This window comes from Anastrepha ludens, chromosome 6 (genome assembly GCF_028408465.1).
Source record: "Anastrepha ludens isolate Willacy chromosome 6, idAnaLude1.1, whole genome shotgun sequence".
NCBI classification, from domain to species: Eukaryota; Metazoa; Arthropoda; class Insecta; order Diptera; family Tephritidae; genus Anastrepha; species Anastrepha ludens.
In genome coordinates this window covers 77622937-77650677 of record NC_071502.1, presented here as the reverse complement: position 1 = coordinate 77650677, position 27741 = coordinate 77622937, and the positions used below count along the sequence as shown (strand labels likewise).

General features: G+C 37.9%; 1 protein-coding gene across 2 annotated transcripts; it reads left to right on the top strand.

Moving 5' to 3' along the window:
* Positions 1 to 7783: 7783 nt before the first annotated feature.
* Positions 7784 to 20855, top strand: LOC128868732 (uncharacterized). Of its 2 annotated transcripts, none has more exons than XM_054111164.1 (5): positions 7784 to 8109; positions 9273 to 9358; positions 9424 to 12387; positions 14335 to 15336; positions 15395 to 20855. In XM_054111164.1, exons 3-5 carry the CDS (start codon positions 9434 to 9436, stop codon positions 19473 to 19475), a joined length of 8037 nt encoding a protein of 2678 aa, XP_053967139.1. In that variant the 5' UTR covers positions 7784 to 8109; positions 9273 to 9358; positions 9424 to 9433; the 3' UTR covers positions 19476 to 20855. The 2 variants fall into 2 exon arrangements, with proteins under 2 accessions (XP_053967139.1, XP_053967138.1); XM_054111163.1 differs by having other exon boundaries at positions 9269 to 9358.
* Positions 20856 to 27741: the final 6886 nt, after the last annotated feature.

The following is a 27741-nucleotide window of genomic DNA, read 5'->3' as shown; positions in this document are numbered from 1 at the left end:
CAAGACATGATAATAGTTTTTTATGGCCTAAATTAAATTAAATGGGCACAGCGCATAAAGCAATGGCTCTGTAGCGAACAAAGTTGTCAGGATGCATCATCTCACACATCAAAGAGGTCAAATGGCTGCTGAGATCTTGTGATTTGACACCATTGGACTTTTTTCTTTAGGGTAAAAATATAGCCTATGCTATTTAGCACAAGACGATTTCAGAGCTGAACAACGAATTTAAACAAGTTATATACAAGGTGGCGCAAAAGTAACCTTGCGATGTTTTTTGGCTGTAATTTAAAAAAAAAATGAAAAACTTTGATTCTTCTTGTGGATTATTTTTATTTGATCTTTTAATTTTTTTTACATCAAGTCGAGAATATGATGTCATGTAAATGGCCACCGCCACAGTTGATTGCCATTTGAGCCCTTTTTATGGCATTTTCCATCACTTTGGCCAAAACTTCCGGCTAAAGGTCCTCACATTCTTGACGGACTTGACGGATATTGTCTTTAAGAGCTGCAAGAGTCTGAGACTTGCTGACATAAACCCGCGACTTCAAAACGCCCCACAAAAAGCGCTCACCATTCACAGTAACCGTTTGGCCCGCGACGTCTTCGAAGAAAAAAGGTCCGATGACTCCTCCAGCGAAAACAGCACACCATAAAGTGACTTTGAGCGGGTGTAATGGCTCTTCGTGGGTTACACGCAGATTTTCAGTGCCCCAGAAGTGTAAATTTTGCTTATTTACGTACCCGCTAAGATGTACATGGGCCTCATCACTCAAGATTATTTTTGATGAAAAATCATCTTCCTCTTGGTGGTGATTAAGGATGGCTTGAGCGTATGTTAGACGCGATTGGCGGTCAGCAGCTAACAGCTGATGCACCGTCTGGACTTTGTACGGAAACATCTTCAAATCTTGTACCAAAATTCGCTGTAAAGACCGTCGACTGATACCCATTTGCGTGGCACGTCGTCTGGTCGATGTCGACGGCGCTTCCATGACATCCTCGGCTACAGCAGCAATATTCTCTGCAGAACGGCTACTCCGGGGTCTGCCACGCCTGGCAGCATCTCGTGTTGTGCCAGTCTCTTCGAGGCGAGCTGCTAAACGTGGCAGTGTTTCACCAGTAGGCGTTGGACGGCGAGGAAATCTGCGACGAAATTCACGTTGTGCCAAAGTCACCGACCGATTATTGGTCAAATAAATAGTCAGCAATATTCCGCGTTCTGGAGCAGTGTAGCGTAACATTGTTTATTAACGTTAAATATTATATTTATTTACATCAAAGACATAATTAGATTCCAAAGCACTGACCGTCGGCTTGTAACTGTTCATACTGGGCTAGGAAATAAGTTCATAGCGTTTATAGGCAGCTACTTAGCAATTCGGTTATGGAAAATTTCATGAAAAGGATGTTGTCCTGTAAGCGTGGTCGAGGTGGTCATTTGCCTATTGTTATTTTCCACTATTAACGGCATGCCTTCCTCTTTATAACTAAATAAACATCCGATCATTTATATTTAAAAATATCATTTTTCTTTGAATATCAAAATAACACCTCTTATAAGATAACCCTATACTTTTAAGATATTCTCTTCTTCATTATTGCTGTCTGACGAAATACGCACTTCCTCTATTTCTGATTGATCGTCAGGAATATCTGCTGGTCTATTTTCAGAACCAAAATCACCTTCGTCAATATCGGAAAAGTCTTCCCTTATATTTGTTATGTTATGCCCTCTAAAAGTCTGAGTACACTTCTATCAATCGCTCGTATTTCAATCGCATACAAGAACTGCAAATAAGAAAATGGCTGGGTATTGTGACCAGTTTAAACATACAACAAGTACAAATCAGAAAATAAAAATGCATTACAAAATGCAAAATTCTGAAAATTTGGGAAAAACTGTAATTACATTTTCCGGGAATTTTGATTAGCAGTCGCCGCAGTGGCAGCTTGAAGTAATTCCTGAGAAGTCATATTGAAAATGTTAAAAGTTTGGGCTGGTCATTTTGACGAATCGGTAGTTCTAGTGTTAAGACGATTTTAAAGGTCTATTATAAAAGTAGATGTAAGAAGATTTAAAGGCGGATAGTCGGGTGTTTTAATAAATTTTAGGTTGATATGAAATTTCTTTGGTATATTAGTGATATGCACCGTAATAATGTACAACTTTGGTTTTCCTGGCTTGGACCTTAACAGTAATATTAAGTAGCCTATCTTGTTCAAGGACTGATTTGACTGGTGAAGTAGCAAAGGCACGTATACCTCCTTTGGCTGTGGAATGGTAAGGACAATGTCAGAGTTTTATATGGGCTTTTGCGCAGTTGACATAAATCGAGAGTCCGTTATATATTTTGGATAAAAAACAAAACTAAAGTAAATATTAAGCCTAATATTGTATTTTCAGAGCTTCTGTATATTTGGGTATTGGGAAATGGAAGGTGGAGAAGGGGCTTAGCACTTATGTTTTCTGCTTTTGTGGATAGTTGAGCATTTTGTTATTGAAATATTGGCACTTGATGTTTGAGAATAATTAGAAATAGCATTAACGATATTGGAAAATATACAGTTAGTAACATAAATAAGTATACAGGAGCCTGATTTATGGAATTGTTTGACGCTAACGCTTTCCTTACTGTGTAATCAAAATATTTTACACATGGTAATTGTGTACCGGGATAAGCTTTCATATGCGTCTTAATTTAACTGTAAATTTTAGGTACCGTTATCCACGCTTTGCTTTGTCTTTGATGCCAGCGAAATTTATGTCACAAAAGTTAGTATACAGCAAACGATTGTTCAGTTAGCATAACATTTATTTTTACGCATTGATTAAAAAAGTTAAAACTATTAAAAGGAAATAATTAAAGTGAGTATAAAAATTTATGGAAGTACGTTTAGTATTAATTTTTGCGACATTTTTAGTAATGGCACCAAGAGGAAAAGTGCTTTCTGATTTAAAAAAACTGATTATAAAATATCACAAGGAACATAAATCATTGCGAAAAATCGGTCGTTTGATAGATAGGAGTTTTGCTACAGTTCAAAAGATTGTGAATAAATATAAAAGTGCGGGAAGCACCACTAATAAAGAGCGTTGTGGGCGTCCGCCGCTTTTAAGTCCCAGAGAAAAAAGCTTAGTCGTACGGAAAATCAGGACAAACCTCAAAATAAGTGCCCCCAAATTGAAATCTGAAGTTGAAAATGAGCCTGAAAAACAAATTAGCAGCCAAACTATTCGTCGGATTTTGCATAGTGCTAGTTATCATGGGAGCAATGTTAGGAAAACCCCTTCGTGAGTAGTGTCAATCGGAGTAAACGGATTTCATTCGCCAAAGATCATGAAAAATATGACCAAACGTTTTGGAACCAAGTCATATTTTCTGATGAGTGTAAGTTAAGTATCTGTGAATCTGATGGCCGTGAAAAAGTTTGGAGAAAACTTAACGCGGAATTGGATCCAAACAATATGACCGACACTGTGAAGCATGTAGAGGGCTCTGTGATAGTTTGGGGATGTATGGCTGCAAATAGGATTGGAAACTTGGTATTTATCGAAAATATTATGGACCGATATGGTTATTTCAATATTTTGAAAAATAATTTAAAAGAATGCGCTACGAAATTAGGCCTTGGAGGAACGTTTATCTTGCAGCAGGATAATGACTCCAAGCACACATCCAACATTGTACGAGAGTGGCTGTTATAAAATGTGCGAAAACAGCTGAAAACACCGCCACAGTCCCCGGACACCAACCCAATCGAACATTTATGGAAACATTTAAAGCGGCAAATACGTAAACATCCGATTAGAAATAAGAAACAACTGCAAAACGTCCTTCAAGAGGAATGGAATAAAATACCACCAGCTGTAACTGAAAACTTGGTGAAATCAAAGCGATTGTAAAGTCTTAAGTTAACCTACGAAATACTAGGATTTGATTTTAATTATGTTTTTGATTTCACAAATTAATAATATGATAAACTATATACTTACTTTTAAGACATGAATTTTTATAAAAAGCTATAATTTTGTTGCTTTTTAAAATTTTGTCATTATTTGGATTAAATATGATTTTTGTATTTCATCCATGTAAAAAAAACACAATTTTGTTATAACTTAGGTTGTTTGAAGGAATCGATTGGGGGAAAATTGAAAACGTGTCCGGTGTATACTTACTTCTGTTACTAACTGTATCTTTGACTTTTTCGGTATTTACAGTCTGTGTAAAAATAAGGTCTTCATCGGCATAAACAAAGTGCTCAACGGAACTGTACGGAACCGTTTAATTCGTTGAAGGCTATAATAATATAAATAGTGCGACGGAAAGGGAAGACCTTTGGGGTATTCGCTATGGCAGCGGAATGTTGATGTTGATGATTGATTTATTTGGCTACGGAATAGAAAGTGTAAATGAAATGTTCCATTATTGTGGGATTGAACCGTTACCGAATATGTTATTATACAAACTAATAATTCCGGATTTAAGGAGAAACGGGGTGTTTTTAAGGATTGGGTAGAATATTTTGTATTCGTCAGGCGTTTTAACTCTGATAGAAGAAATCGTGAATTCAAATCCTCGTTTAAGAAGTACTTCAATAGCTAAGGCATTTGGGGAGGCTGACATATTTTTATTGGATTCTAACTTTGTTTGGTGTCTAAGGATGTTAAAATTTGTGTGAAAATGAGTGCTTTGTGAGTAAGCAGACCACTTGTTTCAAATTTTTCGGTAATATGTTGGAAGGACTATAGAGGACCCTGAAGGAATGGATGAATGGGATGTTGAAAGCTGACCGATACAATGTTTATGGCGGCCCAAATTTGTTTGGGGGTAGACGAAGGGTTACTTTCAATTCTTTTCTAAATATGGTTTTTGTTATTTTTCATTTTTTGCTTAATGAGATTTGCGTAGTTCTGTGTGTGTGTGTGTGTTTTTTTTTATCCATATAAATTACTTAATGTTTCTAAGAATTGACTGATTGATATTTTAATTTAGATTTGGTAGCTATTCGAGTAAGACGTGTTTCGTGATTTTAAGATGGAACAAAGCAGTATCGTTCGGTAATTCACTTTTTGTTTTTAGATGGGAGTGAATGCGAGGAGATACAAGCAAAGGTAGCGTTCCTCGCCATCTATGTATGACCACAGTTAGATATTGGTTCAACGGATTTAAATGTGGGTGAATACACGTTTTTGATGAGAGCGACCGGGAAGTTCGGCAGACGTGGTTACCGATTAAATCATTCAAAAAGTCTACGACATGATTCTCGCTGATCGACGAACGAAAGTGCGTGAAGTCACAGAGGCCATAGATGTGTCGACCGGAATGGCAATTAATATTTTACATGATAAATTGGCGATGAAAAAATTGTCAGAAGCAACAACAAGCGGATGCGGCTTTTAACTTCGAAGCAGTGTTTGAAGCAATTTAAACGGGATCCGAAGGCATTTTTGCATCGAGGTGTCACCGTTGATGAAACCTGGATTCATCATTACACACCAAAAACTAAGCAAAAATCAAACCAATGCATTTCTCCCGGTGAATCTGCTCCAAAGAAGGCGAAGACATTGGCCGGAAAGGTCATGGCGCCGATTTTTTATGATGCGAACGGCGTCATGCTCATGGATTTTTTAGAAAAGGAACAACAATCACTGGACAATACTACAGTGAGTTAATGGACCGCTTTTGGCGAAAAAGAAGGTGCTGTTTCGCCACGATAACGCACCAGCACATTCATTCGGAGTTGTCGCCGCCAAACTGCGTGAATTGCGTTATGGATTGCTTTCGCACCCCCCGTATCCGCCCGATCTGGATCCTTGCAACTTTTTCTTGTTCCCTAACGTGAAGAAATGGCTCGCGGGAAAAAAATTTAGTTGAAATGAGGAAGTCATCGCCGAGACAGAGGCCTAAAGAGGCAAATCCTATTTTTTGGAGACGTTAAAATATGGCCGGAGCGTTGGGGAACGGGCGACTTTGTTGAAAAAAATTTTTTTTTGTAAATGGTGTCTTCATTCCTAACACGGGTACTTATTGAACCCCTCTGAGAAGATGGATAGGTTTATTTATGTAAGAAAGAAATTAATGGTGTACCTTTTACCATTACCACACACTGTTTTCATCTACTGACATTTTTCGGGATATATTTTTGGACTATTTTATTCACCGTCGTCCAAATAATTTAATATTTTTTCAAATTTTCAAAATTTAGGATCACATTTTTAAAAGTGGCTGTCGAAATTTCACAAAAATATGTCCGATTAAATTTTATTGATCTTAAAACCAAATTACAGGTATATGGCATGTAGTTTTGTGCTAGTTTTTCCAAAAAATTTGGATCAACTAGAAGCCGAATTGGGAAAAATTTCATGCCAATTGATGTAAAAAAAACTTTGTTTTCAAGACAGGATTGAAATTCTCGTTATCACTTCATATCATTTAGTCCAGCCATGTAAAGGTAATCTCATTGGAAACATGTTCCGTCAATACCAGCCTTCTTATATTGAAGCCTGCAAGGTATTCAATCGCGTAATTGTAGATACTATCCAACTCTTCTCCCTACTGTAGCTGCTTGTTAGTTCGTTGCAAAACGTAACCGCAGATTGTAAAAAGTACACATTTAAAAAGCATTGCCCCAAGAAAAGCTATATAATGTTCTAATTTAAGCGATGTATCAGGATGAATTCCTACAAATTTTACTTTTCCTCCATTTTTACTCAAAATTTCGAGAGTTAGCATCTTGCTAAGGGAACCGATTTGTCAAGAGGGAGCGAGAAAGCAGCTTACTGAGCAAACCTTTTATTATTGAATCATGGCAAAGGCGTATGAACTGCTATTTTTATACCACCTTATACTTTATTTATTTTAAATTTGTCTACGAAATTATAATTCTTACAGACAAGTTACACGTAAAGTTAAGTAATATTACAATTGCATTAAAAAAAAAGATAAATTGAACAGCAAAACTATCATTTATATTATTATATTTAGAAACCGAGTGGTTAAGGTCTAATGAAACGAATACACGACGCGGAAAGTGTTCTATTAAAGGGGGCGTTAAAGCTATATACAGTTTTGCTAGTGACAACGTGAAACAGATTCAAATGTCGCATAACTTTACAATGCACGTTGAAATTAATTTTTTCAAATAAGAAAGAGATTGATAAAAAATTCTTTATTATGCAGTATCATTAAATTGCCAACCGGCAACGATAATTATAGGCAGGCAAAGGTTCTGACAAAAAAACCTCTTCTGCACAGATTCCAATCAACTCGTATACATTTGGTGATTAGGCCTCCAAATGAAAACGAATGCAATAACTTTAGAGTAAATAGATATTTCGTCGTGTGAAAGCAAGCATTGCAAAAGCCTTAAAAATAGCATAATTAATGTGAGTGGCAAAAATACATTTTGAATCAAAATTTATAAAGATGTTTAACCTCATTTAGCGCATCTAAATATGTGATGTACGGATTGGCTTTTCTCTATGGCTCTTTGAAGCCAAATAATTACAAAACTATTGTTCAGGAACCACTCGCTAACATCTCCACCAAGTTTCATTAAATAAATCATATACTTTGCCTAAAATTGCTCATGCGGTAGTACACTAAACCCGATACTCTGTTTATTATTTTTTTTTTTGTGGACCTTTTTCATGGCAAAAATACACTGGAAAAGTACAAGAACAGACCCATTGACAATTGTCAAATAATTGTAATAGAAGAGATTGTTGTCATCCAATTGGATTGTATTGTGACAAATAATGATATTGTGTTGGCAGTACTGCTCGAAAATGGCTAACGCCAAGAACTGCAATTTTTTGTTTGGTAAACGTGCGTATTAAAAACTAAAATTTTGATTACAAGCTGCGCAGTGAACCAGACAAAGTTACTAAAAACATTGAGAATAGAATAGCTGCCATAGTTTGTGTATATTTAAAAAAGTTTGGCAAAACTATAAAGTTGAGAAAATTCATCGAGAATTTTAGCAATTGGAAGTAAATTGGATACGAAGTAAATTGTTGGTGGTGCGCCCTCACCACGGTTGTGGTCGTCATTGGTTGGTCGGCTCTGCGAACGCAAGCGAGTGGCACCAGGATTTTTTGAAGTGAGTTGCGTTCTCGCGCTGCCTTCCAAGATATATTTTAACGTTTTTTATGATAATTTTGAGATAGCTTTCAAGATGGGTTATTTACAAAATTTAAAAAAGGGGAGGTATTTTAATCAGAACCTGGCCTACGAACAGAATTTATCAATGCACATGGTGTGAGCGCGAACCACCAGTTTAAGTATATGATATGGGAATCCGTATAGCAAAAGTTGTGAAATAGTAACTAAAAAATCATTACTAAGAGCTCGGTTAGCGGTAAATAAACTTATTGCCAAAACACCTCACGGTTTTAAATACTAATTGCCCCTTCGTCAATGCCAATAAGAAGTACTTTTGATGCTTTTAAAGTGTGCGTCTTTTTTTTTATTTTTCGAGTGACAAATACATATGTATTTACACATGTCGGACATTGTTCTGAAATATCACTTAGTTTTCTAAATGCTGATGAGCGTTTAAAGTTTAAGCTCTGCATTCATTTTAACAATTTGAGCAAATAAAATGTGATTTCGAAACCTGCGAAAAATGTAAAACTGAACCGGAGTAGTTAAAAAATTAGCGTAACACATCTATACCTCAACATAATTTTGTTTAATTCGGTACACCTTTTGTTTACATCGTGTTCTCTTTACTTGGCTCGTTTGGTCGTTTTGAAAACCATGTGCTTTATGTGATTGCATGTTTTGCTTGTGATGGCGGGAATGACCATTTGATATTTCATTAAATTAAAACCGATTGTAAAAATGTATGATTACCTATAATGAGTGCTTTCATTGAAAGAAATTTAAAATATGTTCTATTCAAATCAAACCTAAATATTGTGTATTGCTTTAAAAATAATTCTTACATGAACTCGGCTTGAAGCAATTGTGGGGCTTGTGCTGCTGAAGTGAAAGTCGTAAGACGGATATAAAGTCGCGTCGTTCTGTTGGCGTCGATCCGCGTGAACTGTGATGCATTGCGTGCTTTTGAACTATGCAATATGCTGAAATATTTCAGTAGAAATTATTAACTCCTGGATTCGAAATTCCAAAGAGATTTAAAAGCATATATTAATTATTTAATTTATATTTAATGCGGATTTGATAATGCTACATACAAGTAAAAGTTGATAATGCTATATACAATAAAGTGATTACATTTATGTTTTTAATTTCAGAAAGATCTGTTCTAATTCACTCTCTAAATCTACTCGTTTTATATGAAGCTCGTAATTCAAAGCAATTGGTTGAGAATAAGATATGCTGAGGTACGATATCAATAATTCGTGTTCATTTCTTTTTTAAAATTCTCTAATTTTCCGATAATATGCAGATCATAAAAAATGATGGAAACTACAAGCGATCAAGACGTGGAGAATACCGAAACTAAGGAGGACTCAGTTGTAAAAATCCTTCGAAATGCAAAACTCCAGAGTCACAAAGATCCACATGAAGAAAAATCCGACATAATTGAAAACAAAGTTGGTAACGAAAATCCAGAAGATTTTTGCGCGGAAACAAAAGGAGTGTATGATGAAGGCAGAGATCAGGACGATAATGCTATTGTTGGGTCATTTACAGACGTTGGAAATGAAACAAAAACAGATACTACACCAAATTCAGAGACAGTTGCTAACCTAGACTACCATAACAAATATAGGGACTTGGATTGCGAGAAGCAAAAGTCAAATGCATCGAACTCAGAAACTGGAGCAACGCTTGCAGATGACTCCATCGAACCAAGTGATGTACCAGAAAGTGGCATGGTTAGCATTGCTGGTAAAAATGTGAAGTCCACGGAATTAAATGCGCTCGAAGCGCAGCCAAAAGAAGGCAAAGATTTTAAAACTGCAGCGGCTGTAATCACTCAACAAAACTATGAAAATACGCTAAGATGTCAAGGTCAAGATTTGAAAACTGATGTAATAGAAAACAATTCATATTTTCAGTATGATTGTGCAGAAGATAATACTAAGGAAGAGAAGAATATGTTTGATTCATTACAAAACAAATCAATAGAAGAAAATAATGATCTGCAGGAAGTTGAAGAGAATGTTAAAATACCTGAAAGTGAGGTTTGTAATAGAAAAGACATGGAAGAGTTGGCATTTATAGACCAGCATGAATTAAAACCAGATCAAGAAAGCGATCCAAACAGGGACGAAAAAGAAGTATTTACCATAAGTGATGACGATTCCATTGAAAGTAGTACCGCAAGGGAAAAGAAAGAACAACTAAATTCAATACAAGATCTGCAAAAGGAGAACTATGTGAAAGAAGAGTCACCAAAAATGATCTTTAATGATAAAGAAAATGAGGTAATTGACATAGATGATGCCGAAAGCCATAATGGATATAAAATTGATAAGAGATTGCAAACCCATAATGATAACGAAGACGAAAAGAAATATGAGGCCAATCTGCAATGTGAATTTGGTTCTAAGTTTGAAATTGGTGATAGCAGTAAAGAGAGTAATTGCGAATCAACGGATGAAAAAATAAAAGATGATAATGATGTTGGACACCTCACAAAATCAAATGCAGATAGTAAAGAAGCATTGAATACAATAAGTGACGAAGAAATGGAAAATATTCAAGCAGACGAAGGACTGAATGTTCTAAAAAAGGATATAGTAATAGATTCGAAAACGAGCAGTCCAAATGAAAATTTACAAGCTCAATTAAAGATTAATGGGGACCATCAAATGTTGCCATCACCCAACTGGGATAGTAATCCAGACCATCTTGAACACGGAACAAGAAATATTAAATACGTTGGTTTGCCATCAGCGGATGGCAATGAGGAATTGGAGATACTTGATAGACCGCCAATAAGTTCTGATATTCCCGAAAATCAGAATATTGATGGAATGGAAACCGATAATGAGAACAAATGCGACACCACATTATCTAGTCAATCAAATGTAGAAAATGACCTAAGCAGAGTTACCTGTGACGATGACAATAGCCACTGCTCATCCGTGGCCTCCACGGAGTCAAATTCAACCGATACGTCATCTTCACACCAGCTTGTTATCGATCATCCAATGGAGGAAATCGATGTGGGTTTATCAGCGCCTTGTATCGAGACTGGTCCAAGCCAATCATTTTATCAAACACACGACAAATCGGATAAAATAAATACAATGAAATTGTCATTGAAGAGAAAATATAGTAGTTCTAGTAAAACCCCTTTATCGCCCAAACATAAGCAACCACATCTTGACTCAGAATCAAATGCAAACAGGAGGTTTGGTTCGCCATGCGATCAAGATAATATAGAGGCATTGTTTGAATCAGTTGAAGAAGAACAGCAAGCAAAAGAAAATTTAGCAAGCAATAATAGTGATACAGTTGTAGAAAATACACCTTTGAAATCATTGTTATTACAGCATTTACAAAAGCCATATACGCCACCGCCACCGCAACACCACGATAAAGCAATAGATGTAACAGAACCGATTTCATTACTTACGCAACCTTTAGAAAATACTTCTCTTAATAATACCAATCCCACAACAATGCCTGGGACTGTATCCGACGTAATTGGAAATATCGCCAGTCCTAAATATCTGTGTTTTAAGTGCAAAACTGGCAGCTTCGGTTCGTTCGCGGCTTTAAACGAACATCAGCGTGAATGCTTGGCGGATACACGTCTCTTGCCAACGAGAATTGCTGAAATAGGCAGCTTATTGCCTCTATTGGTCCCCCCCGTCCTCGCTACGCCTCCGCCATCTGCATCTCCAGACGCTAACATAGGCATGCCCACCACGCAGATTGTTTCACAAACACTTGCCCCAACGCCAATACCACCACCCACCCCAGAAACAGCACCACAGAAGAGACAGTATTACAAGTGTTCCAGTTGTAATACATTTCACGAAAATTGGAATCTGCTTTTGCACATTCGCGAAAAACACCAGCGACATCTGTGCCTATATTGCATACGTTTATTTCCTACAGCAGAAAAACTATCTGTTCATTTGGAAATAAAACACGATCTTGAACAAAATCACTTTAATTCAGAGGAGGCACTTCGAAAAAGCGTTTCGCTAGTTGGTGGTGTGGCTAGTGAGGTGAGATTTCTAATGTGCTGTACATGCCAGCACTTATTTAAAGAAAGTGACCCGTTTTCTGACCACAATTGTGCTGAATTCATGAAACCATGTAATTTATGTGGGCAAAAAGGACGCCACAGCAATCAGTGCAAAGCACACCCAGACGCGAAACGCACTTCAAAGACAAAGAAAAAATCGAAGAAATTACTGGGGGACGCACCAACATCTGTACCCGACAGGTAAGAATATTAATAGTATTTTCGTTGTTTTTAATTATTTTTTACGTAATTACCTCTTTTGAATTAAACGAATGGCTTATGCGCGTCAGATATGGCGAGTAAAGTGATTTTCCTAATTATTTGGAAAATATTTTTGAAGTGAAAACTTCTTTAGAATCGTTGGGAGTGATTTGAGACTCGATGAAACGAAAAAGCGACACTACGAAGCGTTATATGTTGATATACGTATATGTGCGTGGCTGCGTACTGCTGAGCCACGCTAGTATAGTGAGTATTGTAGTATGTATACTACACTGCCTATTACTTGCTTTGGTGTTTATTACAAGCGCCATACGTATGTATGTTTGTATGTATGCTAGTACGTATGTGTGTGCGCCTGCGTATTACGGAGCCACGGTGAGCGAGAAGGCATTATGTATACCTATACTACACTTCCTAATACTTGCTTAGACCAAGCGTCCTACGAATGTTTGTGTGTATGTTTGTACGTCTGTGTAATATACGCGTCACGACGCTCATAATAGCAACCGCGTGTGCTGTATTGCGTCCGTATTTTTATATTCGTAAATATTTTCACTTTTAAATATTTACCGCAATTATGTCGAAAAATAATGCAGAAAAGTGTCGTGAATATCGAAAATGTAATAAAGTATACACCAGAAGTATCGCGGATACTTAGAAAAGATTACGATAAAGTTCCAATGATTTTAAATGGCGATTTTAGCGTAAATTTTGCATTGGATAGAGAGGTTCCTTTAATTGACTTTCTCAATACAACATTCAATTTAAAAATGTGTAACAATCGCACTGAATCGACAACACGATCAAAAACAACAATTGACGCGGTATTTCAAAGATATGTTGACAACATCGAAACCAAAGCATTTGTATCATATTTTAGCTATCATAAGCCACTCGTATCATTTGTTGAAATTGAAAACATTGAGGATGAATAATAATAAAATGAAGAAAATAAAATATGAACTTTATAGCAATATTATAATGAACCTATAATTATCCCGCTCCTAATGCTGCTTTCGTCTCATTCTCTCTCAGTTTGTTTTACGGAAGGTTTCACTTCTATCACGTCTAACCGTTAGACTGGTATTTTTTTTTTTCTTTCCCGTTCATACAGCAGCCGGAAGTAATTTGAAATATATCTGTGCCATTATTCAATTTCAATAAGAGTAAACGCCAAAGCCGAATGGCTTGGTGCATGACAACCATTAGGGAGCGCTTAAGTTCGAATGTTCCTGCATGAAATAGCAAAATAATTTTTTTTTCTAATAGCTGCCGACCATCGGCAGGAAATGGTAAACCTCCGAGAGTATTCTGCCATGAAAAAGCTCCTTATAAAAAAGCATTTGCCGTTCGGAGTCGGCTAAAACTATAGGCCATAGTCGAATGGGTTGATGCGTGACTACCATTCGGAATTCTGAGAGAACGTAGGTTCGAATCTCGGTGAAACACCAAAATTAAGGAAAATTTGTTTCTAATAGCGGTAGCCCCTCGGCAGGTAGCCCAATGGCAAACTCCGAGTGTATTTTTGCCATGAAAAAGCACCTCATAAAAATATTTACCGTTCGTTTTTTTAACGCCATAGTCAGACTCCAATTATCAAATTGGAATTACTGATTTCATATTTATTTTGCATATAAGGTGTTCAAATTTGGCAAGTGATAACTCCAAAATGCTCGCTGTCGTTGTGTGAAGAACCAAAAATTAGTTTCAGAAAGCTCGCCTGTAAGCTTGCAAAATAATTAAGAGTACTTCACCTTCGTAATATTATTATTTTCTAGTTTCTTTCCAAAATTTGACAGATTTTTGGCGTGGCTTTCTTACCACCGCTAATCCTACGTTAATTCTGAATCACGCAATAGTGCTTTTAAAAATGAAGTAAAGTAGCAGCCATCAATTAAAATTTAATAATTTTCTATTAAATTTCAGAAGACTCAACTCATTGTCGTCAGTTCCATTCGCTGATGACCCTTTAGATCCAAATTCCCTTCACTGTGATAACAATCAGAAAAGTATGACAAAGGCAGTGCCTCCGACAAGCGTTGGATCAGCACCAGTAGCATCACTGCATAGCCAAGATAGTAACAGCAGTAGTAATATGGTCATTGATGAATCCTGTACAACTACACATAGTTCGCTTATAAATCCGTTTAAAGAACTCGATGAACGTTGGCGTTTGGAACAACAATCACAACACCAGCACGAGGCGAATTCGCCTCTACCTGCAAGCAATACTACGTCACCTAACGAATCGAAATTGATAGTTCCGAAGTTTAAATTACGAGTGCCGAAAGAGTTTCAGAAGTCCGTGGATATGGCGCTTAGCTCTACCGAAAGTGAAGAAGAAGATGATGATGAAGGGAACGAAGAAGAATCTGCATCCCAGGAGGCGACGAATTATAAAAACAATATGTGTTCTGCAGGCATAACGACAGGATTACCAAACGAAAATACATTTAACTTATATGGGGACAATAATTCAACAATCATGGCTAACGAGCACACATCGCCACAAAAGAAAACTGAGGATAATAGTCCAGAAGGTCCATCAGCCGATAAGAACGAATGGGTGGATGAGACGAACTCAAATCTTGTTCGCATACTTCAAGAAATTGAACGCACAAAATTGGACATTAAGCGCACAAAAAAGACATTTCATCATCCATTAAAAGCGAAGCAAGATCCTTCTGATGAAGTGTTGACCACATCAGCACAGAGCGCACGTAACTGGACACCTACTCCACCAACATCCCCAAAACAAACACGTTGGCTAACGTCAGGAGATTCTCAGAAACAAAGTAGTCCCAGTTCAGAGTTGGTGAAACCAGAACAACAATTAAGCCAAGCATTGCAAAGAAGAGATTCTGCAGGAAGTGATGCAATGGATATTGATGAAACAATAATGGGATCAGTTCCAGAACAACCTCCAAGGTAGAACTATATATATATATATATATCACAGATGTGATAACAATTACTTTAATTACAGAGAAAACGCAGATGAGAATTCTCAACATACTAAAACTGTTGACACTGGGCCGGTATTGAACACGTCCTCAGAGAGCGCAAACATATTAGACAGCAGTGCAGATACTACAGCTAGCCCTATTGTAGGAGAAGAATTAATGCCCGCTGATAATTTTCAACAAAAGCAGGAAAATGAATTGCCCAGTGGCAATAATACAACGAACATAGATTTTCAGGAGACAACTCAACACATGCAGCGCACTGAAATTAATCAAAATTTACCTGATGAGCCTGCGGATGGCATAGAGGTAGCCAACGACGACGTGTTAGTTGTTGATCTAGAGCTGGATCGCCCTTTGGAAAAAATAGAGATTGTAGAATTCGTTCGTACATGCTTGAAAGCTGTATATCCGCTTTGTTTGTACTGTAATCATGCACGCCGTATTGCCGTGAATGGGCAAAGTCTTGTGCTGCATATGCTTGCGCAGCATCGATTTAGTGCCACTGTAGATAGTATCACAGCAGAAGAATTAAAACCCGAAACGATCTGCGCTAAATTGAAGTCCTTTTTGCCAGTATTGGAAAATGTGTTCTTTAATTCAACAAGCTACTGCACAATCGGCGAAGGCGCATTTACTCATCATTTCAACGAACGAATTTTCGAATGTTTCCAGTGCCGCTTTGTCACTTCCACCCACAAAGAGCTTTATTTGCATAATAGAAAGATGCACTTAAAAACAGTTATACTTTGTTTTATGTGCCGTGCGAACTTTTTTAGTTTTAGTGAAATTCTCTGTCATATTTGTCCAGGCGCAGCAAATAAAACGCCGGTATTCGATGTAAAGTTTCGCTGTTGCCTTTGTGACGTAGACAACATCCCTTCGCCATTTCGTTTGATGGTGCATTTGCGTAAACGGCACTTTGCTTGTGACGTTTGCTTGGAAGATTGTCGGGATCAAGGCCGGCTGTCATCGCATGTATGGAAGCACAAATTACATCATCTGTGTTATCGCTGTGGCATTGCATACCGTAATAAAATGGATATTACCAAACATCTATTTTGGAAGCACGGCACTGAAAGTATAATTTGTAAGCGATGCTTACAGAAACGCTGGCGCCATGTGTACCACTTTTGTGTACCCCCGAGTACATTCAATTGTGAACTATGCAATTTGTGTTTTTCAAAGGCTATGTATTTAAAAGTCCATAAACGTTTACACAGCGGAGATCTACGTTATCCTTGCATGGAGGAGAACTGCGATGAGAAGTTTATATCACGCAAGTTGCTAGTAAAACACACCGCCACACATCTTCAACAGGAAAGCCTGGCAGCAGATTTGGAACAATTAGGAGATTCCAACGAGAAAAATAAGTTTGTAGAGGAAAATGGGGAACCTGAGGAGGAGGATTCTAAAAAAGAAAACGACCAAGACATGGAACTAAATAAATCAGGAGATTCTACTAAAATTAAAAGCGAATATTCTGAGTCTGCAAACAATATAGAAGTTCCTGTTAAATGTGAAGAAAGTGAAAGTGGTTTTAAAGCAAATGCAGAATATAAAACGGACGCAATTCCAGATGTGAAAAATCTTGATTTTCCGAAGGGGGAAATAACAATCCCCGATGAAGAAAAGAGTACAGAGACACCTCGTAAAAAGAAAAAAAAGAATAAACGTTCCAAAGAATCGCTGGAAGATTTAAATTTGATTGCGCCGAATCTATCAGAGACAGACAGCAGCGAAGAATCAGATGTAGACAGCAAGTCACGTGGGGATGAAAATTCTTTGGTTCCAAAAGTAATGCTCTCGCCACCTTCTGAAGCTGAAAATGATTTGGAAGAGGTGAAAAAAACTGAGGTGAGTGGACTGCTGGAAAGTGAGGATAAAGACTTAGGAGAAAACGTTGCTTCTAGTACGGGTAAAGTATTGGAAATTTGGAAAAACTTTCTGCAAGCTCAACAAGGTAGTGCAGACTCCGAAGTTGGAACAGAAACCGCACTGAAATCTGAAGCAGATTACGACGAAGATAATTATCCTAAACCGAGTTCGCTTCATGTTGTCTACTCGGACCACGACTATTGTAAAATGTTCCGCCCTCCTTCGCCGGTGCAACCCGTCGTAAAAGCAGTTTCACCCTTGGCATCATTATCACCTACAAAACGTAATAAAGCAACAAAATCTCCAAGGCGAGCGTCAGCTCGTCATTCTGCATCGAGTTCTTCCAGTGATTCAAGTTCTGGCTCAGATTCTAGCTGTTCATGCGGTTCAAATTGTTCATGCAGTTCTAGTGGGAGCGACAGCAGTTCAACTAGCTCCAGTTCCGATGATAGCGATTCATCTGTTGGCTCGAACGCTTCTCGTAAACGACATCGCAAAAAATCGGAACGTGAACGTTTAAGGAAAAAGAGCGAAAGTGTTTCTCCACTTAAGAAACACACAAATTCTGAGACTGTAAACGTCGTCGACGATGATTTAGCCAACGAAATCGTTGCCAATCCAGGAACTGAACGTCCGCCATCGCCACCAAAGGAACCCCAAATCTATGAATCGGATTTGGAAACTGCTGAATCAGAAACTGATGAGGAGTTTTATGATGAGCATCCGCAGAAGCTGGCCAGCGAATTATTAGCACAAAAACGTGCTCAATTGATGGCACAAACCCGTTTGTCGCCTTCACACAATTTCGATATTGTGGAAAATAGTCGCCCGTCCACCCCTTCGCTTCCTGAAGATGTTGTTTGTGAAACGACGAGGGTCAAATTAAAGAAAAAGAAACGCGATCGCAAATCTACCTGCAAATCGAATTTCCCCACAAACGCTACGTCAATAGTGAAGGAGAAAAGTGAAAAGCATAAATCGCTCATTGATGTTGTGCCCCCAGTTCCTTTGAGTGGAATGGATCGTTTACCTCTTTACGAATTAGCTCAGTCATCGCCCTCTGTTGCAGAACCACCCATGGCTCAACAGCCCAATATAACTACACCATATTCTTCCTTAACACTGCCTACCGTCGAACATTTGACACCGCGTCCCATTGCACCGCACATGCCTGGTAGAATGAGTGAGGGAAGTAGCTGTTCCGATGCAGACGGCTCCTTGAAGCGTTCCAAGCGTGCTCGGCGTCCTAACAAGTTTTACGGTTATACCAGTGACGATGAAAACACAGGTATTAACCTTGGGCAACCATTGATGATGGGAATGCGAGCTATTAAACCGCAGCCACCACCACAACTAACTTGGCGTAAAGAAGATTTACCAACGCCATCGAAAAGCATCAAGAATCAAAAGAACCGAACAGTGCGTACACCAAAAACTCCCGGTGCACTAGTAAATGCTCTTGCCAGTGGTGCTCCAAGCACATCTGCTCCTGCGTCTTCAAAGAAAAAACGAACTACCGAAGGTGATGGAAAATCAAAGCGCTCCTCAAAAAAAGCGACTTCATCTGAAAAGCTCCCGCCTATACCTACTCTTAAAATACGTTCTTCTCAGTTGGGGATTAACAATGACTCTGGTACTGGAACCGAACTCTTTCCAACACCTCAAATATATTCTTCCAGTAAAGACACCGATGACGAAGATGATGATAACAATAGTAGTGAAGCTTCTTCCGATGGAGAGACTAGTGCGCGTTTAGTACAAACAGATGTCAGTCAAACGACCTCGACTTCAAACCTATGGAATAACAATTTGAATCCGACAACTGGTTCCCCCGCTGTACATACACAGATGCAACAGCCTGCAGCACTCCAACCTGTTTTACCAACGCCACAGGCAACGGTGTTCAACCACAAGATACCACCAGCTCTGTTACCTAATCCAAACTTTGAAACACTACAGTACTTTAAGGCCAACAACATTCGCTATCCGATACGACCTCCAGCTGGAGCGCGACAAGCGCGTGAAGGAGAATCGGTTTACTGCTATTGCCGGTGTCCCTACGATGAAGTATCAGAAATGATTGCTTGCGATGGCGAGAATTGTCTCATTGAGTGGTTCCACTTTGAGTGTGTGGGTATTATGGTGGCCCCGCAGGGTAAGTGGTTCTGTGCTGAATGTCGACCCAAATACTCCGAAGAGTTGTATCCAACCACTGGCAGTGTATAAAAGGTGGCTGTTGGTCTTGTAAAAGAACCAAGAAAAAAGAGTAGTGATATAAATATAGAAATTTTAAATGAAGTCCTAAATACGCTTATTAATTAATAATTTCCTCTACTATACAATTAATATTAACATATGAAAACAGAAGATATATATTACTATAGTGCTGTAGACTAAAACAAAAATAGACTTCGACGCTGTTTAACATTTTCAGAGGTGTTCAGACTTTCGAATTCTTTTAAGTAAATATAATATAAAAAGTGAACTGGAAACTATGATATGAAAGCAAACCAAGTTAAAACAATTTCAGTTAGATTTAATCAAACAACTATTTTGGCAAGATGAAGCAGCATACGAATATATCATTTAAAACAGTGCTGTTTGTAGCTAAACAATAAAAGCTGCACACTTTGAATTTATGTTGTAAATATATTTGAATTTAGTTTGTAAGAACGTTGTTGTGCTTGCTACGAAAAGAAAATGTGCACCAATAGCGCATCTCTTTTTATGGTACATCAACTGCAATACGGTTTCTGGTTATATGGTCGCTGGAAAGCGGAAATATTCTGTAGATGTGAAAGTGGTCACAAACTAGCTTCTCTAATTTGCAGGTCAGTTTTGGACTACTGATTACTGATTATTCAATACTTAGTGCTAAGCTTTATATAGATAGGATATAGTTTTGTAAACTCAAATCAAATTTTATTTGTAGCACCTACACATTGGGATCTTTGGCAAATGTACGAGTATATAAAATATATGTATTTGCACCTCCACAAGATTACGAAGATTACTAGATTACGAGTATGCCAAAACTAAATGAGAAAACATGCGAAAATTTAAACAAAAAACAACCACTTACAAAAAACCGTTTGTTTCCGAAAAGCAGACCGATAAACTCTGTTAATTTAGTTATTACATTTGATAATTCTTGATTTGTATTGCGTATCCATTAATAAACAAAGCATACTAACCGTAAATAATGTTCAACCCAAATTTTGTTTTATGCAACAAGGTTTTAATTTTCCAGTTCATATTTTGCGAGTGTTTCAATCAGTTGGACGAATTTGGCTTAAAATCCGGGCTTTATGTTTGACTATTTGCGTAAATTGTTTGTATAAGTATGTGTGTATGTATGTGCACGCAGTAAACTTCATAATTAATATGCAGATCTTATTTTCATTCAAATTCCGATTGGCGTTTTTATTTAGCATTTGCAGAGAGTTGAAACACGAAGAAAATGTATAAAGCAAAGAAAACGAGACATTACAAAGTTGCAATTAGCAATTTACTTGTACGTATTAATATTATCTATAACATGTGCATATTATGAATATATAATAATTAATTAATAATAAATAAAAATCAAAAACTATTGACCGTAAATATCAAAGAGTTTGTTTCAAACGGAACTACAAATGTACGAATGTATGATTTTTGAGTTTTTTCAACCATCACTAATACTGGCATAGTAAAAATAATAATAATTAGTTCCACTACTCACTAAATGTCAGGTTGTTTCTCCAAGCGTGTTGTGTTTACACTTTGGTAGGATCGAGCCAGCCGAATCCGTCCGTTTAAATTTCTACTTCGGCCTCATGATACGCAAGTGCGTATGCGGGAGGCTAATGGTCTCAATAATGGAAAACCAGACCAGACCGAATTTAGCCTTCCATGCTTATTTTACATGAACATACCTACATATGTAAATGCTCTCCAGTGAACTCGCGAGAGAAGGATTGACAAACTTCTTTAACCTTTAACTACTGAGGTGGTGGTAAATTTTACACCTCGTAGTTTGTTTTCTCTCTCACTCTCTGCAGTTGAGCGCTATCAATTTCATTCTCTTGGTATCTTCTCGTCATCCTAGGTTATTATTCAGTTGTGTTTCTACAGTCGGGGGTATTGTATAAGCGGAGATATACCAGTGCTGGTGTCAAAATTACCACTCGTCCGGGGTTACATATTTTTTTAATAGAAATTATTTTACCACCACATCAGACTAAGCGTAAGTATTTAATAGAAAATAAAATACCACTTCTCAGGCTTAGCGTTAGTTTTTCGTGGAATCATTTTGACAAATCCTACGATTTATTGCAACTTATTTTATTAGGTTATGTCAAATTCAAGCAAATTAAATGGCTTAGCGATAGCCAGATTGCTGGAAGACGATGACGAAATCAGTGACGTTGATGATGAAATAGCTGATCCTGATTTTTGCCTTCAAAATAGTGATACAGATGATAACGCGTTTTTCAGTAAGAACGCTTCAACTTTTGAACTTTTTTGAATAAAACACAAACGGTTTGACTTTTTTAACTAATTTTTTTTTTATTATCGAGTTTGAACATATACATTTAAGTATGAAATTCGATTTCTTTTGCATGACCACCGCGTGCACGTTCTACGAAGTAAAATCGTTGAAACCAATTTTCGACCACTCTTTTGCATAAATCGGCCGAAATTCCAGCAATTTCGCGTTCAATATTGGCTCTGAGCTCACAAATCGTCGCCGGCTTGTTACTGTATACCAATGACTTCACATAACCCCAAAGAAAATAGTCTAGAGGCGTCAAATCACACGAGCGCGGCGGCCATTCGACCGGTCCATTTCTGGAAATAATGCGCTCATCGAAATTACTATTCAACAAATCAATTGTAGCATGTGCTGTGTGGCTTGTGGCCCCGTCTTGTTGAAACCACATGTCGTCTAAGTCCATACCATTCAATTGCGGCCAAAATTAATCGTTTATCATGTCGCGGTATCGATTTCCATTCACAGTAACGTGGCGATCGTTCTCGTCAACGAAAAAATATGGGCCAATTACGCCGCCGGCATGTAAACCGCACCAAACAGTGATTTTTTTCGGGATGCAACGGTGCCTCTGAATCACGTGTGGATTGCTTTCTGCCGAGTAACGCATATTTTGCTTGTTGACAAAGCCATTGAGCCAAAAGTGAGCTTCATCACTGAAGATGATTTTTTGGAAAATTTATAAATTTTCATAAAAAATTTGCACGATTATTTTCATAAAAAATTTGCGAGATTTGCAATTGTTGCTCAAGTGTGTAGCGTTCCATGATGAAATGTATACTAATGAAGTTTACAAATGACAAGCGAAAAATAAAAAATATTGCGTCGTTCGCCCTCCCTATCGGAAAAAAGTTGAAGAGCACCTATTGAAAAACGCTATATAATGAGCATTGAAGATGAAGGAAGTGAATATGATGTTTCCGAAGAAAAGATGTTGCTAAATTGACAATGCTAATGAACATGGAGATGGAGAAGACGCAATTGAGTCAATAGGAGTAACCAAATATTTTTATGGAAAAAATGGGTACAAGTGGTCAGCAAAAGAGCCAGCACGGTGCAGTAAACTCCACTACATAACATCGTGCGATTGCCAAAAGTATTGCAGCAAAACCTTGAAGACGGAATAATTGGGTTTTGGTCAAGATTTTTCGATAGAAATATAGAGAACCTAATTCTTCAACACACAAATACCAAACTAAAGGCTAAGTTCCATAAGTCTCAAAGAAGTGAAGCGAAATGTTTGGATATTATTGAGTTGCGAGCATTTTTCGGTGTTTTGATATATTCGTCCATTTTCAAATCGAATCACGAAGACACCAGCCTTATATTTGCAACAGATGGAACAGGCAGACAAATTTTCAGGTCCACAATGTCGGAGGAACGATTCCTATGCATCCTTAGCTGCTTACGATTTGATGACTCCACAGACAGAAAGGAACGATTATTAACGGATCCATTGGCTGCCATTTCAGAACTGTTCAATAAGTTTATAGAAAACTGCCGAAAAAATTATACAATTGGTACCCATGGATGCATCGATTGTGCCGTTTCGCAGGGTGCAGATTTAAAATGTATATGCCAAAAAAGCCTGCAAAATATGGCATCAAAATAATGGCGTTAACAGATGCTCGCGCACAGTACCTTGCAAATGCTTATATATACCATGGCAAAAATTCTGACGGAAATGGTCTCACAACTGAAGAAAAAAGGCTATCAGTACCAACACAAGCCGTATTAAGGCTAACTAAATTTATAGAAGGAACTAACAGAAATATTACTGCTCATAATTGGTTTTCCTCAATGCAGGTTATAGAAGAACTAAAAAAAAAAACAGCTTACGTACTTGGGTACATTAAAGAAAAATAAAAGGGAAATACCTCCCGAATTTCAGCCCAATAAAAACAGACCAATTGGATCTTGTTTGTACGGTTTTACCAAAGAAGTTACCATTTTATCATATGTGCCTCACAAAAACAAAGCTGTTCTTTTGTTATCTTCTATGCATCACAGGGAAGAAAGCGATATCCAAAGTGGAAAGCCGGCAATAATAGCAGACTATAATAACACAAAAGAGGGAGTTGAGGAATTTGATAAGAAGTGCTCCATATATTCAACCATTCGACGTACGCGACGCTGGCCACTCACAATTTTTTATAGACTACTGGATATAAGTGCTGCAAATGCTTACGTTATATTATATATCAATCTTGTGCTGAGTTTGATGATAAATCGAGGGCAGACTTTTTGAAAAGTCTAGGCCGGCAATTGGTTTTACCATATTTGCAAAGGCGACAGCATAATCCTCGACTACCCAGGTTAATAAGTAGCATCTTAGGACCAGACTCCGTAGCTTCCCCTCTAGTAGAGCCGGCCACAACTGCGAAAAGGTTATGCTACATTTGCCCTAGTAGGTTGAAGCGGAAGACTCCACATGTTTGTTTGTTATGTACTAAGCCTATGTGTATGGGATGCAGTAAACGCGTATGCGTGAAGTGTGCAAATAAGGAATTTGATGAGTAAAAATCCTCCAAAAAGATTGATCTGCAGTATTTTTTTTTTAACATAATTTTTGTTTGTTTTCTTTTTTGTGATTCTAATGTCATAAATTTGGCTGTGAAAAGTGTCTTTATCTAGTTTTGAATTTTTTCTTACAATTTTTTTTAAGTTATGTTAGGTTAGGTTTGGCCGCCGCATCGCACATAGAGACAACGATGCCACTTAGACCACGAAATGGGTCCGTTGTGAAGCCGCGGGGGCTGAGCTACATTTCCCTCTCCATATTAAACCATCCTGAGCTTTTGACAAAGCGTAAAAGGTGGTAGATACCTAAAATGTATAGATTATCTATATTCGTTAAGAAGTAGGATTTTAAAAATCGGTTCCTGCTTCTGGCTAGAGCTGGGCATGTGCAAAAAAGGTGTTGAATTGTTTCCAACTCCTCCTCATTTCTGCAGCTACGACAGAAATCATGCGTGTAAACGCCTAATCTCTTTGCATGATTTCCTATGAGACAATGTCCTGTGAGGGCCCCTACTAAGGTCCTGATTTGAAGTCTATTCAGTTTTATAATGCTCTTGGACAGACGTAAATTTAGCCTTGGCCATGTTTGCCTAGCAATTTCACAGGTGTTAACGCTTATCCATCTCTGATTTGTAGACCTGATTAATGCGTCCTTAATGAGAAGCTTACAAGCTGCGAGAGGTATCTCCATAAGATTACTTATGTCTGGCAAAAAGGTACCTTCTCCTGCAAGTTGGTCTGCCCTACAGTTCCCTGGTATATCTCTGTGGCCTGGAACCCAGCACAAGATTATACGATATTGTTTGGCCATCTCATTTAGAGATTGGCGACAACGTAAGACACTCCTTGATGTTGTTTGGAATGCATCCAGGGCTCGTAGGGCAGCTTGGCTGTCTAATAGAATGCAGATATCCGTTGATGATATTCTGTTTATCTTTAGCCATTTTAAGGCTTCATGAATAGCGTTTATTTTCGCTTGAAAAACACTACAGTGATCCGGTAGTTTAAAGGATTCACTAATAGAAAGCTCTTCGCAAAATAACCCTGATCCTACACCGGTATCCATTTTAGACCCGTCCGTGTAGATCTTAACGGGTGTGTTGGGTGTTGGATCTTCTTCAAACCATTCCAGTCTAGAAGGGATTTTCATTAGGAAATTCCTTTCGAAGCAGAGAATGGGAGGATGATAATCGCAGTCACTGGGTATATCCGTGTAGGAGTCTAAGATGGTCGAATGTCCCTGTGTGACAGTCTTCCATTGTGAGCTCGATTTGAGCCTTACAGCGGAGCAGGCCGCTAAGTATTTGAGGAAGAGATCGAGGGGTGGCAGATGTAGTATGATATCCAAAGCCATGGATGGCGTGGTTTTCATGACGCCACATATTGCTAATTCCGCTGATCTCTGCACCTTATTCAATAAATTAGAATAGGTTTTTTTCTGCATAGCACACCACCAGACAACATTTCCATATAAAAGAATGGGTCTGACGACAGCAGTGTAAAGCCAATGAGCAACCTTAGGTTTAATTCCCCAGGTCTTACCTAAAGCTCTCTTACAGGCATAAAAAGCTAGGTTCGCTTTCCTGACTCTTTCTAAGATGTTTGACTTCCAAGTCAGTTTCCTATCTATGATTAGTCCTAAGTACTTGGTTTCTTCCGAAATCACAAGAGCTTCCCCCTTGAGCATAATTGGACTTAGTTGAGGGATTTTGTGTTTCCTAGTGAACAATATAAGTTGTGTTTTGTCTGGGTTGACTCCTAGACCACACTTTCCTGCCCACCTAGAAAGTATTTCTAGAGCATTTTGTATTAGGTCTCTTAATGTAGATACAAATTTACCAGAGACAGCAATGACAACATCATCGGCGTAAGCTATCACCTTACAGCCCACCGATTCCAGTATTAACAGAAGTTTATTTACAACTGCGTTCCATAGAAACGGTGAGAGGACTCCGCCTTGCGGTGTACCTCTACTTACCGATCTCCTGAGCACCGATTCTCCTAGTTCCGCTTCAATGATTCTGCTATTTAGCATTTTGCCAATGAAGCCTACCAAGCCCGGTTCTACCCCAAGATCAGTGAGTGCTGCAGTAATTGCCCCCCCCCCCCCCTTCGACATTGTTAAAGGCCCCTTCAATATCAAGGAAAGCGGCTAAAGTAAACTCCTGTTTGTGCAGTGAACTCTCTGTCGTGTAAATAAGGTTATGTAGAGCCGTCTCTACCGATTTACCGATAAGTTATGTTAGTGCTGTTTTTTTAGTTTTAAGAAAAGTGACTATGAAATAAAGTCCTTGTTTTGTTAAACTAAAAGTTCGTTTTCTTTAAATTTATTACTCTATTCATTTAAAAATATGTTTTAGTATTCCAATTAAAAACAAATAGTTAAAAAAAAAATTTTCGTTCACAAAAATTATTTATAGATTATAAAGGGGTAAAATTTACCCCCTCCCCCTATGTCCAAATATTTCACCTCAGTAGTTAAAGGTTAAGTAGCCAAAACCTGTCTATGCACTTTGCTCTTCAAATTTCCGAATTGCGATTACCGAGTCGTAAACTCAGATGAGAGATGCCCAGTCCTTAGGCAACAGTAAAAACTCATGCGAAACTATTCTCAAACATTTCAATCCATGTACCGTCGAACTAATAAGCGTTAAGAATACGTCTTGTCAGGCTGAAGGTACCATAAGTTCTCCAAGCAGGGTTAGGTACGTATACTGAGGATACAAAATACCACTTTCGATGTATTACTCCCAAGCACTGAGAACACTCTCTGAACCTCAGTAATACCCTATAATCGGCCCATTTTTTTCTTATGTTGTTAGGACTGTAAGACACACATCTGTCACTTTTTCGCACCATCGGAACATTAGTGTCTGCCTGACCGGCCGAAAATGTGGGCAAACAATTCTTGGATTTTGCATCGTGATAATGCGCTCTCGTACCGATTAAAATAGATTTGCCTGAAATTTAACTCTGTTTTATTTTATTTAAACATTCCCGGTACTTTTAGATCATAGGGTATTAAGTGTGTTGTCATTATATATGTACATATATCAGGTCAGTCCATAAGTAAGTGCGATTTTTAAAGGTAGTTTTAGAATTAATAAAAAATTTGTTTAAAGTATTTATTAATCAATAATATATTTTCCTTCATTATTTACAATGTATTCCCAACGTTTAGGCAAATTTTTAATTCCCTGCTAAAAAAATTGTTTGTCCTTGGAGCCAAAATACGCTTCGATATCCCTTTTTATAGCTTCTTTTGAGGAGTAGTTCTTGTTACTCATATGGGATTGAAGTCCATGGAAAAGGTGATAATCACAAGATGCAATATCCGAAGAGTATGGTGGATGCGGCATTAGCTCCCATCCGAGCTCGTTCAGCTTGCCTAATGTTTGCCTTGCGCTATGAGGTCTTGCGTTGTCGTGGCGAAACAAA